General features: G+C 42.7%; 1 protein-coding gene across 1 annotated transcript in view; it reads right to left on the bottom strand.

Annotated features, from left to right (window-relative positions):
* Positions 1-14,170, bottom strand: part of DNAH8 (dynein axonemal heavy chain 8) — a 583,322-nt gene that overhangs the window by 167,299 nt on the left and 401,853 nt on the right. Inside the window, exons 51-54 of the mRNA XM_078852248.1 lie at positions 12,047-12,288; positions 11,808-11,948; positions 8,869-9,106; positions 6,964-7,106 (exon numbers count right to left, since the gene is read on the bottom strand). Coding sequence (XP_078708374.1) covers positions 6,964-7,106; positions 8,869-9,106; positions 11,808-11,948; positions 12,047-12,288 — 764 coding nt within the window. The remainder of the gene's footprint in view (positions 1-6,963; positions 7,107-8,868; positions 9,107-11,807; positions 11,949-12,046; positions 12,289-14,170) is intronic.

The raw sequence follows: 14,170 nt of genomic DNA, 5'->3' as shown, positions 1-14,170 counted from the left end.
AACCTGGTTGCTCTGAGAAATCTTGAGATTTGAAGATTTTCAGATAAGGAACCAGAGGACTCTGAATATAAGACACTGCTGTGGCTGACACCTGACATGCTCTGGTGCTGGGCCAAAGTCCCTTGTCTATACCATACTGAAGAAAATCAGGAATTGCTAGAATTCCAGGGATTGTTGAGGTTTCTGATTTTGTTTAGTTTTTGACAACATAAGATCAACCTTGACCAACCAGAGTAGTAGGACTTAAGCGCTGAAGTTTGTCTGAAGGCCAATAGAGTCCCAGTCACTTTGGAGGATAACCGCAGTATAATTATTGCTTCCCTCCCAATAGCCATGCTGCCAGTTGGAAATGGCCTGGATTTGGATGGAGAATGGGACCTTGGTGAAGGATGTCCAGTCTCACTGGCAGATGCACTGGAGATTCCAGTGCCAAGTCTACTAGATTAGAAAAACACGGTCTCCTCAGCTAGTGTGGAGCCAGAACTATCACCTTTGCTTGCTTTTGCCTTATCTTCTCAATCACTTTCCCTAGAAGTGGAAGAGGTGGAAATGTGTAGAGCAAGTCCTTTGGCCACCTGTGTACATCTGTGCTTAGTGACTTGATAACTGTTTTTCTGCTCAAGTATTGTGCCAGCTTTCTGCTCTTCCAACTTGTAAATAGAATGAGTGCCAGGAGGCTGAATTTCTGTGAGATCAGATTGAAGACTTCCTAATTTAAATACCATTCTGAGTTGTTGACTAAGCATGTGCTAAACTAGTCTGCATTCAGATTTCCTTCATGTGTATTGCTCTTATGGTAGCCAGGTTCCCCTCTGCCCATTCTATTATCTCCCTCACTTCCAAGTGCAGGACTGAGCTCTGAGTTCCTCCTTGGTCGTTGATGTATGCCATTGTCATGATATTTTCTGACTGGAGCAGAATGTGATCCTCCCGAAGGTGGCTTTGGAACCTCTGGAGGACTTTCTTTATCACTTTGAAGTTGAAGAAGTGGATGCTCTTGTTCCTGTCTCTGGAGGTCCACGTGCTCTGCATTCTGTTGTGTTGAATAACTTACAAAGTGTTGTGGTATATTCTCCATCAGTGGCAATTTTTAAATCAAGATTGGATGTTTTTTGAAAAGATATGCCCTAGTTCAAACAGGAATTATTCTGAAGACATCCTATGGCCTTTGTTATGCAAGAGGTCAGATTAGATGATTACAGTGTTCCTTCTGACATTAAAATCTATAAATCCTGTGGGAGGCTTCCACCTTTCTAACTGTTGTGTCCTTGTGAAAATTCCCTTCCAATGGGATTAGAATATTCTTCATAAATGATACCAATGTAGCATCTACATTGGATAGTTCTGTGATGTCATTTGTTGTCTCTTGCATTTTATAAAATCCAAATGCATGTCTAATTATATGCTTATTTTCTCAGCCATTTAAAGAATTGTCTCTCTCAAGCACAGACAAGTGGTCATCCAGTCATCCATCTCAAGCAATTCTGTGTGGAACCACTCACCAGAACACATGCAAGATTGGGTGCTGATTCCAAACCAGGTACTCAAATCTCTGAGTTTGACAATCCCAGGGAATATCCACAGGGGTCTTTCTATCTGCCCTCCAGATCATGAAGTACATACAACAGATGCCAACCTGCTGTGCTAGGGGGCATATCTGGGACACAACACAACAGCGGAACAACTAGCACCAGACCCATTGCCAGCACTGAACCCAGTACTTGCAACCCCAACACCAGAGGGCCCCACTGAACCTGAACCGGCAGCAGCCCATAACCCAACACAAGAGCCTCAGCCGGAGCCTGAACCCCAACATAGTGCACCAGCGGAGAGCGGTTCACAGTCAACGGAAACAGCCCCATCCCCTACATTGCTTCCAGAGGGACTAAGCCTCGGTCCACAATCCAATGAGGAACTGATGTCTCCAGCATCAAGGGAACAGTTCCAGACCGAACAGGAAGCAGATGAAAGCATCCAGAGAGCTTGGATGGTGGCACGGAGCAACCCACCGCCTCTCAGCTCTTCTAATCGATCCAGGTTTGTTGTAGAAAGAGGACTTTTATACAAGGAAACTCTTTCTGGTGGACACCAGGAAGACTGGCATCCTCAGAGACAGTTGGTAATTCCAACTAAGTACCGGGCCAAGCTCTTGAGCTTAGCCCATGATCATCCTAGTGGCCATGCTGCGGTGAACAGGACCAAACACCATTTGGAGAGGTCACTCCACTGGGAGGGAATGGGCAAGGATGTTTCTACCTATGTCCGGTATTGTGAGGTATGCCAAAGAGTGGGAAAACCCCAAGACCAGGTCAAAGCCCCTCTCCAGCCACTCCCCATCATTGAAGTTCCATTTCAGTGAGTAGCTGTGGATATTCTGGGTCCTTTTCGAAAAAAGACACCAGGGCTAAAAGTGTGTGCCAGGCACTAGCAGACATTTTTGCCAGGGTAGGTTGGCCCTCCAACATCCTCACAGATGCAGGAACTAATTTCCTGGCAGGAACTATGGAAAGCCTTTGGGAAGCTCATGGGGTGAATCACTTGGTTGCCACCCCTTACCATCATCAAACAAATGGCCTGGTGGAGAAATTTAATGGGACTTTGGGAGCCATGATACGTAAATTCGTATATGAGCACTCCTTATGATTGAGACCTAGTGTTGCAGCAGTTGCTCTTTGCCTACAGAGCTGTACCACACCCCAGTTTAGGGTTTTCCCCATTTGAACTTGTATATGGCCGTGAGGTTAAGGGGCCATTACAGTTGGTGAAGCAGCAATGGGAGGGATTTACACCTTCTCCAGGAACTAACATTCTGGACTTTGTAACCAACCTACAAAACACCCTCCGAACCTCTCTAGCCCTTGCTAAAGAAAACCTACAGGATGCTCAAAAAGAACAAAAAGCCTGTTATGATAAACATGCCAGAGAGCGTTCCTTCAAAGTAGGGGACCAGGTCATGGTCTTAAAGGTGCTCCAGGCCCATAAAATGAAAGCGTCATGGGAAGGGCCATTCACGGTCCAAGAGCGCCTGGGAGCTGTTAATTATCTCATAGCATTCCCCACCTCCAACCGAAAGCCTAAGGTGTACCATATTAATTCTCTAAAGCCCTTTTATTCCAGAGAATTCAAGGTTTGTCAGTTTACAGCCCAGGGAGGAGATGACCCTGAGTGGCCTGAAGGTGTCTACTACGAAGGGAAAAGTGCTGGTGGCGTGGAAGAGGTGAACCTCTCCATGACCCTTGGGTGTATACAGTGACAGCAGATCAAGGAGCTGTGCATTAGCTACGTGCTGACATTCTCAGCCACTCCAGGACTGACTGAATGGGCATACCACTCCATTGACACAGGCAATGCTCACCCAATTAAAGTCCAACCTTACTGGGTGTCTCCTCAAGCTAAAACTGCTATAGAATGGGAGATCCAGGATACGCTGGGTGTAATCCGCCCCTCTGGAAGTGCATGGGCATCTCCAGTGGTTCTAGTTCCCAAACCAGATGGGGAGATACGTTTTTGCATGTACTACCGTAAGCTAAATGCTGTAACTTGCCCAGACAACTATCCAATGCCACGCACAGATGAACTATTAGAGAAACTGGGACGGGCCCAGTTCATCTCTACCTTGGACTTAACCAAGGGGTACTGGCAGGTACCGTTAGATAAATCCGCCAAGGAAAGGTCAGCCTTCACCACACATGTCGGGCTGTATGAATTTAATGTACTCCCTTTCGGGCTACGGAATGCACCCGCCACCTTCCAAAGACTTGTAGATGGTCTCCTAGCGGGATTAGGAGAATATGCAGTCGCCTACCTTGACGATGTGGCCATATTTTCGGATTCCTGGGCAGAACACGTGGAACATCTACAAAAAGTCTTCGAGCGCATAAGGGAGGCAGGACTAACTGTTAAGGCTAAGAAGTGTCAAATAGGCCTAAACAGAGTGAGTTACCTTGGACACCAGGTCGGTCAAGGAACTATCAACCCCCTACAGGCCAAAGTGGATGCTATCCAAAAGTGGCTTGTCCCAAAGTCAAAGAAACAGGTTCAATCCTTCTTAGGCTTGGCTGGTTATTACAGACGATTTGTACCGCAATACAGCCAAATTGCCGCCCCACTGACAGACCTAACCAAAAAGAAACAGCCAAATGCCGTTCAGTGGACTGAAGAGTGTCAGAAGGCCTTTAACCAGCTTAAAGAGACACTCATGTCTGACCCTGTACTAAGGGCCCCAGACTTTGACAAACCGTTCCTAGTAACAACAGATGCGTCCGAGCATGGTGTGGGAGCAGTTTTAATGCAAAAGGACCAGATCAAGAATTCCACCCTGAGGTGTTTCTCAGCAAGAAGCTGTCTGAGAGGGAAAGCAACTGCTCAGTCAGTGAAAAAGAATGTTACGCTGTTATCTTCGCTCTGAAAAAGCTACGCCCATATGTTTGGGGATGGCATTTCCACCTGCAAACCGACCACGCTGCGTTACAGTGGCTTCATACCGCCATGGAAAATAAGAAAAAACTTATTTGGTGGAGTTTAGCTCTCCAAGATTTTGATTTCGACATCCAACACATCTCAGGAGCTTCTAACAAAATGGCTGATGCACTCTCCCGTGAAAGTTTCCCAGAATCAACTGGTTAAATTCGTCCTTGAGATGTGGAAAATATTGTTAGTCTTTATATACTTGGTAGTATTTTTAGAGGTGCATGTGTCTTATTAACTCTGTTTTTTCCTAGAGCTCCAGGAAGAAATCACAGCCAGCGTTTCACCCTATCTGTGATTTGGGGGGGCGTGTCATAAATATAAAGGGAAGGGTAAACACCTTTAAAATCCCTCCTGGCCAGAGGAAAAACCCTTTCACCTGTAAAGGGTTAAGAAGCTAGGATAACCTCGCTGGCACCTGACCAAAATGACCAATGAGGAGACAAGATACTTTCAAAAGCTGGAGGGGGGGAGAAACAAAGGCTCTTTCTGTCTGTGTGATGCTTTTGCCTGGGACAGAACAGGAATGGAGTCTTAGAACTTAGTAAGTAATCTAGCTAGATATGCGTTAGATTCTGTTTTCTTTAAATGGCTGAGAAAATAAGTCTGTACTGAAAGGAATGTAGATTCCTGTTTTTGTGTCTTTTTGTAACTTAAGGTTTTGCCTAGAGGCATTCTCTATGTTTTTAATCTAATTACCCTGTAAGGTATTTACCATCCTGATTTTACAGAGGTGATTCTTTTTACTTTTTCTTCTATTAAAATTCTTCTTTTAAGAATCTGATTGTTCTTTCATTGTTCTTAAGATTCAAGGGTTTGGGTCTGTGTTCACCTATGCAAATTGGTGAGGATTTTTTATCAAACCTTCCCCAGGAAAGGGGGTGCAGGATTTTGGCCACCTGTGTGTGTGGGAGGATTTTGGGGGGAAAGACATTTCCAAACAGGCTCTTTCCCAGTTATATACAGGTTAGACGTTTGGTGGTGGCAGCAATAAAGTCCAAGGGCAAAAGGTAAAATAGTTTGTACCTTGGGGAAGTTTTAACCTAAGCTGGTAAAAGTAAGCTTAGGAGGTTTTCATGCAGGTCCCCACATCTGTACCCTACAGTTCAGAGTGGGGAAGGAACCTTGACAGCTCTCTTCCAGGTGTGACACCTCCTCTTGCGGTCTCTCCTCTCATTGTCCTCTCTGTCACTATGTGGCCCCTTTCTCACTCCAGGAGCTGCAACCCTCCGGGCAGGTTACCATGGCGTTTCCCCTTCCAAGATGTAGAATCTCACTGTCCAGGCACTGCCACTCTGTCAGTGGCTGGTAGGAGTACACAGGCCCACACACTTCTCCAGGTTCCAACCCAGAGACCCTACAACATGCAGCCAAGGTCTGCTCAGTCCCCAGCTTTGCTGCTCTCTCCCTGGCTGCTTCCTATCTACCTCCCACAGGCTTTCTTCTCCATCTTTCTCTCTCCTGGGAACACTCTATCCTCAGGGCCATGCTCCCAGGGTTCTAACTCTTTCCCTAGGTTCCCTCCTTTCCTCTCTAATGCACAGACAATGACTGCAGATTTCCACACTGCCCCCATTTCTGTTGCCAGCTTCCTGGCTTTATATTAGCCCAGCCCACACCTGTTTAGATGAGCTTCATCTTCCAATTAGGGGTTGCTTTTCTGCCCTAAGCCACTCATGTGTGGCATATTATCCTAACTGGCCCTTTCTCAGCTTCCTTAACCCTTACAGGGCTGATGTGGAGTGAACAACCCATCACAGTGGCATTGGATCAATGCCTGGTTTATCTTTTTGTTATGAACTGCATGTACTATTATTGCAAACCCTCAGAGTGTACGATAAGTGCATTTTACACATTGAAATTAAATAAACCATATTACTACTCCAAATATTTATTTATTTCTAGGTGTAGTTCAAGGTATTGATTTTGCTCTTGAAAGTTTTTTCTGGTTTAGATTGTTACTAAATGAGAAGCATTCTCTTCCTTTGTACTTTCATGACAGTTGGGATCAGCTATTGCTTTCCCATTGAAAGAACTTCATATAACCAAAGGTGGTGGTAAGGTGTTTTCAGCAGATGTCCCTTGACTCTGAAATCCACCTTCCCAATTCATCTAAGAGAGCACTAGTCTGTTGATACTGAGAAACTGATGGTAAAATCTCCTTTAGCCTTTTTCCTGAGAGGAAAAAATGGCAGGGATTATTTGGATTATATTTAACATTTTTTTTTGTGTGTGTATGACTAATTCTATTGATCTTTTACATAATGAGCTTTATTTTAAGTGTTTTATGTGGACGAAGAGACGCTTGTGAGTGGCAAATTTGTAGATAATGAAAATAATGTAAATACAATTAAATAAATGTACAACCTGACCAAATCTGAGTAGAGACAGAGAATATAAAGACGGATTATCACATCCCTGTTTTATGACAGGAAGCCTCTTTATGTTACGCCATATATATTAGCTTTGCAATTAAATAAGAAATAGTGTACTTACTTTGTGTTGCTTAGCAATTGTTTCTACCAAAAACTGAGTTCTGACATTGTCTACATTTGGAACCAGAATAGATGCATAATCTGGGATACTTTCTGTTGGATAAACGTATTCCTGAACTCTTTTATTCCAATGTTGCCAGTCACCTAAAGAGAGCAACAAATGGAGAATATAGTACCTAATAATACTCTGTCTGCATTTAGTAGCTCCACTAGTCAAAATATTGTGTTTTCTCCCCTCTGCAGTAGACCCAAAGACAGCTCAGCAGCAGGTAGTTCAGTAGCAGAAGGAGCTGTCTGAGGAGTGAAGTTGTCAGACTCAAAGAGAAGCCTTTAACTTCTGTGCCTCCTACCAAGAGAATAAGGAAATGCAGGGTATGTAGGAAGGCTTCAAATTTATTCCATGTCTCTGCCACAAACCAAAAGGAGATGGTGAGCTAACCAACTCTTTCTTGGTGCAGCAACTTGAAGCTATGATTGGAGAAAGGAATAACTTTTAAAATGCTACATTTTTAAATGTGTTCCCTACACTGTTGGAATGGGAGTTTGCAGCTGGGGTTGGCTAGCTTCTTGGTTCTTTGATATTTCTATTTGTTGCCAATAGACAGAGCCTCACATCGCCCAACTGGTCTAAGATCTGATAAAATATTTTCTGGTTGAGGAATCATTCCAACAGATCTACTGTTTGTCTGCTTAACCAATTGGACCTCATGTTCAGGTTTCCTTTTGTATTTTTATGAAGGTGTTAATGGCTGCCATCAAGAGGATCTTTCAGCTAGAAGGTCACAACCCCCCTTAAAAGCTGATGGGTGTGATAACCACCCTCCTTCAGGCTCAATGGATGGAGCAATTATATGCCCCTTTACTAGAGGTGGATTAAGATTTATTGGGGCCCTATGCACAAAGAACATTTGGGCCCTCCACATCCCCCCTGTCATGGGGCCCCACCCTCTCTGCCTCCCCTTTCCACCATGGCCCTGCCTCCTGGCCTGTCCAAAAGCTGGGTGGTGGTAAGGAGCTGCCCAGGAAGCCCAGCACACTTTCAGAAGCCCTGCGCCATCCACCTGCCATGAGTGGTGCGCCATAGGGAGCATTTGTCCCTCACATGGTCCTCACAAAAGCAAATCAAGCCGCTTTAATGCCTTTCTGTAACAGGGAAAACAGCCCTATGCGTTCCACACTGCTGGAAATACCTGGTGGATTTACCTACTAAATACTATGACCAATTAACCTAACTATACTACACTAAATACTATCTATAACTATGTATGCTACAGGAATTTTGAAATGCTAGTTAATCAAAGCAAATGCTATGGGTGGGCTTCAACTCTTGCCATGGGGGTGAAGGAATTGAGAGGGAGTGGGTGGACATACCCCTTTTATACTCTCATCTCAGTGCATGAGGAAGTGGCATATGCATTGCCTAGTAGTACTACTAGCAAAAGTCTTTGACTCGAATGCATTGGGTGCACATACACCTACAGTGGAATGTATATGTGCACAATAAGTCAAAGGAGAACCAATACTGTTTATTTTAGAAAAAATTTAAAAGATAAAGTAAAATTAATCTAACAGAAATAACATGCTCAAAAATTACCTATGCTGTAGACTAATTAAGGTACCTCAATAGAAAGAATCCATGAAAACTAAATTAAAAACAAGAGGTATAAAAAATTATTACTAATCCAGAAAAGACCTCAACTCCTCCCCACTGTATACCTCCACATACATAACTTGCATTCAGATTCCATAAGATTAGTGTTCCAATAGGGTCTTAGCAAGAAAGGAAAGCTCTGACCATGTGACCAAATAATATGTAATTATAGAGTACTTTTATATTTTGAACCAACCTTATTTATTTGAAAATGTCATTAATTATCAAAAAGAATGTCAATGTGTTTTCTCTTACCATAATCAGTAACATGAAACTCATACATTGTTTGATTGGTGTTTTTAGGGATTTCTGGCAAATCTAATTTGCTATCATTTGCTCGAATGAAGGCTTCCAGTTTATCCCTGCTATCCAACTCCAGAAGAGCACCTAAACTCCACATTAATCCAAAAGCAAACAATTTATGAAGATGTGCTGGAGATGAAATACCGCCTTCTTCCTTTGAGGGAATCAAACCCTCCAAAAGATTAATAGACTGGAAATATACAAAAAACAGCATTAAGAAAATATGACAGTCAATTTTTAGCTTCATATATATTCAGACATTAAAAACTCATTTTGAAAACCAGTCAAGGTTGCTAAAGGACAATGTCAAACTCAAAATTATAACAAGGAAATACAGAGTAAAGCTATATATATAACCATGGGTAAAATTTTCAAAGGAACCTAAGTGACTTAGGAGCCCAAGTCTCATTTTCAAAAGTGACTGTCTCCCTGTAAATCAATCAGCTAGATTTTTAAAGGTATTTATGGGGATTAAATTCACAAAGAAATCTTGTCACCTAACTTTTAGGTGACTAGAGAAACACTGGGATTCACAAAGCTTGTGTCAAGGTTCCTCCCCCACTCTGAACTCTAGGGTACAGATGTGGGGACCTGCATGAAAACCTCCTAAGCTTACTTTTAGCAGCTTGGGTTAAAACTTCCCCAGGGTACAAATTAATTTTATCCTTTGTCCTTGGAATAACCACTGCCACCACCAAACTCTAACTGGGTTTACTGGGAAACATAGTTTGGACACGCCTTTCCCCCCAAAATCCTCCCAACCCTTGCACCCCACTTCCTGGGAAAGGTTTGGTAAAAATCCTCACCAATTTGCATAGGTGACCACAGACCCAAACCCTTGGATCTGAGAACAATGAAAAAGCATTCAGTTTTCTTACAAGAAGACTTTTAATAGACATAGAAGTAAATAGGAGTAAAGGAATCACCCCTGTAAAATCAGGATGGTAGATATCTTACAGGGTAATTAGATTCAAAACATAGAGAATCCCTCTAGGCAAAACCTTAAGTTACAAAAAAGACACATAGACAGAAATAGTTATTCTATTCAGCACAATTCTTTTCTCAGCCATTTAAAGAAATCATAATCTAACGCATACCTAGCTAGATACTAAAAGTTCTAAGACTCCATTCCTGGTCTATTCCCGGCAAAAGCAGCATACAGACAGACACACAGACCCTTTGTTTCTCTCCCTCCTCCCAGCTTTTGAAAGTATCTTGTCTCCTCATTGGTCATTTTGGTCAGGTGCCAGCGAGGTTACCTTTAGCTTCTTAACCCTTTACAGGTGAGAGGATTTTTCCTCTGGCCAGGAGGGATTTTAAAGGGGTTTACCCTTCCCTTTATATTTATGACAGCTTGAGTTTGGCACCTAGGCTCCCTATACAATGTATGAGGAGAGACAGGCATCTCCGAATAGGATTCACAAAAGCCAGCATGCTATGCAGCTCCACGCCTAAGACAGGGTGTGCTAAGCCTCACCCTTCTCTTGGAGATGGGTACCTAAGGTCAGGCTGCAGAAAGGCACCTCCTCTGCTTGGGATGCTCAGCAGTAAACCCTGTTCTGGCTTTAGGCACCTACCCCATTTCAGCAAGAAGCCCAGGCAGATGGCGAGGAGGAGGTGGTAGTGATGCCCATCTAATAACTTTTAACCCAGTGATTAGAGTACTCAGCGGGGATGTGAGAGATCCTTTGTCCAAGTCCCCCCTCTACCTGAGGGGCAGAAGAGAATTAAACTAGGATCTGCTTCATTTGAGGTGAGTGCCCTAACTATTGTGCTATAGGATATTCTGATATAGGGCTCCCCCATTCTTTTCTGTTGAAGCTGTTCCACTGTGGATACATAATAAAAGAATTATTGGCCCATACAACCTATCCTGAAAAACAATCCCTCACTCTCACAGATCTTGGGAGACAGAGCACTCCGCACTGACAGACACCCCCCCAACCTGAAGCAAATACTCACCAGCAACCACACACCACACAACAAAAACACGAACCCAGGAACCTATCCTTGCAACAAAGCCCGATGCCAACTATGTCCACATATTTATTCAAGTGACACCATCATAGGACCTAATCACATTAATTACGCCATCAGGGGCTCATTCACCTGCACGTCTACCAATGTGATATATGCCATCAAGTGCCAGCAATGCCCCTCTGCCATGTACATTGGCCAAACCAGACAGTCTCTACACAAAAGAATAAACGGACACAAATCTGACATCAGGAACCATAACATTCAAAAACCGGTAGGAGAACACTTCAACCTCTCTGGCCACTCAGTAACAGACTTAAAGGTGACAATTTTGCAACAGAAAAGCTTCAAAAACAGACTCCATCGAGAAACTGCTGAGCTTGAATTAATATGCCAACTAGATACCATTAACTTGGGTTTGAATAGAGAATGGGAGTGGCTGGGTCATTACACATATTGAATCTATTTCCTTAAGTTAAGTATCCTCACACCTTCTTGTCAACTGTCTAAATGGGCCATCTTGAGTATCTCTACAAAATTTTTTTTCTCCTGCTGACAATCGCTCATCTTAATTAATTAGCCTCTTACTCCAGCTTTTCATATTCTCTGTATGTGTATATATATATATCTTCTTACTATATGTTCCATTCTTTGCATCCAATGAAGTGGGCTGTATCCCACGAAAGCTTATGCTCAAATAAATGTGTTAGTCTCTAAGGTGCCACAAGTACTCCTGGCCCATCATTATCATCTAGCCATTTTGTGTAAGCTCACTATATGTTCCATTCTTTGCATCCGATGAAGTGAGCTGTAGCTCACGAAAGCTCATGCTCAAATAAATTGGTTAGTCTCTAAGGTGCCACAAGTACTCCTTTTCTTTTTGAAAATAATTTAGATGGCAATATCTGTTCTACCTGCATAATGTAGTTACATTCTAAAAGCTCCATTTTTGGATTAAGGTTTAGTTTCATGTATGTATATGCTGCTTCAAAGATTCTGTCATATAAATTCTGTAAAATATCAGCTTCTTGAGGTGTACGTTTCTTTAGCCATGCCTGCAAAATAAAATAAAAAAACATAAAATTTGTCTACATACAAAGTACAACAAAATAAAATTAATAAGTAATACCCTTCCCCTCCGTCTTAACCTTACTTGTAAAATTGGTCTCCAGTTGAGGGCTGAAGAACTGATGTAGACCATGCCCATTCTAGAAACTGTTGCAGGAGAGGCATTCTCAATGTTGTGAACCTCAAATAACAGTTTACACGTAGGAGACATAGGAATTCTATCACCATTAGCTAGAGTCAGAGTCTTGTTATCATCCAAAACAGAATTTAGATTCTCAATCCAAATTGCATCCACAGGACCATCTAAAATCAGAAAGATATTCTCACCTGGAAACAATCAAAACAGAAATAATTCACATTTTTACATCAAAATGGGAACAAAATATATTCAAAGGAGGATATTTTAAATAGCTAAGCTATATGTATAAAAGGAGTTACTTACCTATAGTAAAGTTATTTACCTATACAGTAACTGGAATTCTTTGTGATGTGCTGTCCATATGCATATTCCACTTATGATGTGCAGGCACTGTTGATCAGTCTTTTGGCCAGCAGTACCTGTTATGGCCACACATATATGCCGAGGGTCCTCATGCCCCACACCAAGGGCATAAAAGAACAGAATGGGTCAATCACCACACAGTTTCCTTTCTGCTGCAGAATCCTAGTGATACAGAACTCCAAGGTAAAGGGAATAGAAGGCAGGTCATGGAATATCGATATGGTCATCACAACTTGAAAAACTCCAGTTACCCAGGTAAGTAACTTTCCTTTCTTTTCTGAGTGATTGTCCATATGCATATTCTACTTATGGTGAGGCTCAGAGTCTTAGGAGAATAGGGATTGTAACAGTCTTACCAAATGCAGCATCTGATCTGGAGGTTTCAGTGATTGCATAATGCATCGTAAATGTATGAATAAAACCTCAGGTGACTGCTTTACGTATGTGCATACTCAAAATATTCCTCACAGATGCTGCTGAGACTGCCTGAGGGCTGGTGGAGTGAGTTCTGAGAGAAGCAGGAGGTTCCACTTTGGCCACTTCAAAACAGGTTCTCACACAGTGAGATAGGTAAATTTCTTACTTAGTCATTTTATTTCTACTCGCAATGTCTGCCACAATTGTGATACATACGGGCTAGTCTCCTCCTGTCTACATTTTCCAGAGGCAATTCAAAGCTGTAGCACAGCTAATGCCAGCCATGCCCCTTCTCCAGCCTGCTGCCAGATGATTCGTTCCAAAGCTGTGTAAAACCGACAGACTATGATTAGTAACATTAATTTCAATGAGAACTATGTACAGTAAGCTATGGACTAAAGCAAAACTATCAAAATTAAATACTGTCCCTAGGAAGCCAGGCAGGGAGGGTAGAATTGGGAAAGAAAATTAGGAAATTTACCATTCTGCAGCCCAACATCTCCCATAATTTTGATATGTATGAGAAGTAGCGAGCAGTGAAAAGAAGTAGGGAGGGATAAGAAAAACGGAATGAGACAGGAAAGACCCCCAGAGTTAATTGCCTAAAATGGCAATGCTATTACTAGACCACTACCTGCAGCATCCTCCTGCCAAAGGAGGCCTCTGCAGAGGACAAAATGTCCACTGTACAGTGTGTAATAAAGATATAAACCAACAACCATGTTGCTGCCCCGCAGGTCTTTGTGGTGGAAGCATAAGCTCTTTCTTCCCACAAAGTGTCCACGGATCTTGTGAAGTGTGCCTTGATGCTGTCTGGAACAAGAGCATCTGACACATTCTATGACTCTATGGTGCATGGCTTGATCCATTTAGCTACCAATAGCTTAGATAACCTGAGCCCTTGGCACTTCAGATGAAAGTGGCCAAACAAGAAGATCAATATTCTGATCACTTAGGTGCACTTGATATAGATCTTTAGTGCTCTTCAAACTTCTAAAGTGTGCCACAGCTTTTCTGTCAGGTGCTATGGCTTTGGACAGAATGAAGGGAGGACGACTCCTGTGAGGCATGGAAAGGTGAATTCATCTTAGGCAAGGACAATTCTGGGATTTTTAGCATCACCTTGTCATCATGGAACACACAGTGGGATTCCTGCATGGATAAAACTGCCAGTTCAGAAACTCATCTAGCAGGTGTGAGGGCGACCAGTAAACAGTTTTTGATGGATAGGTAGAATGGAGATATTGATGTCAGAGGCTTAAAATGGTGTGTGGTTAGGGCTTTTAACAG

This window comes from Lepidochelys kempii, chromosome 3, assembly GCF_965140285.1.
Source record: "Lepidochelys kempii isolate rLepKem1 chromosome 3, rLepKem1.hap1, whole genome shotgun sequence".
NCBI classification, from domain to species: domain Eukaryota; kingdom Metazoa; phylum Chordata; order Testudines; family Cheloniidae; genus Lepidochelys; species Lepidochelys kempii.
The sequence above is the reverse complement of the archived record's forward strand: the minus strand, read 5'-3'. Positions and strand labels throughout refer to the sequence as shown.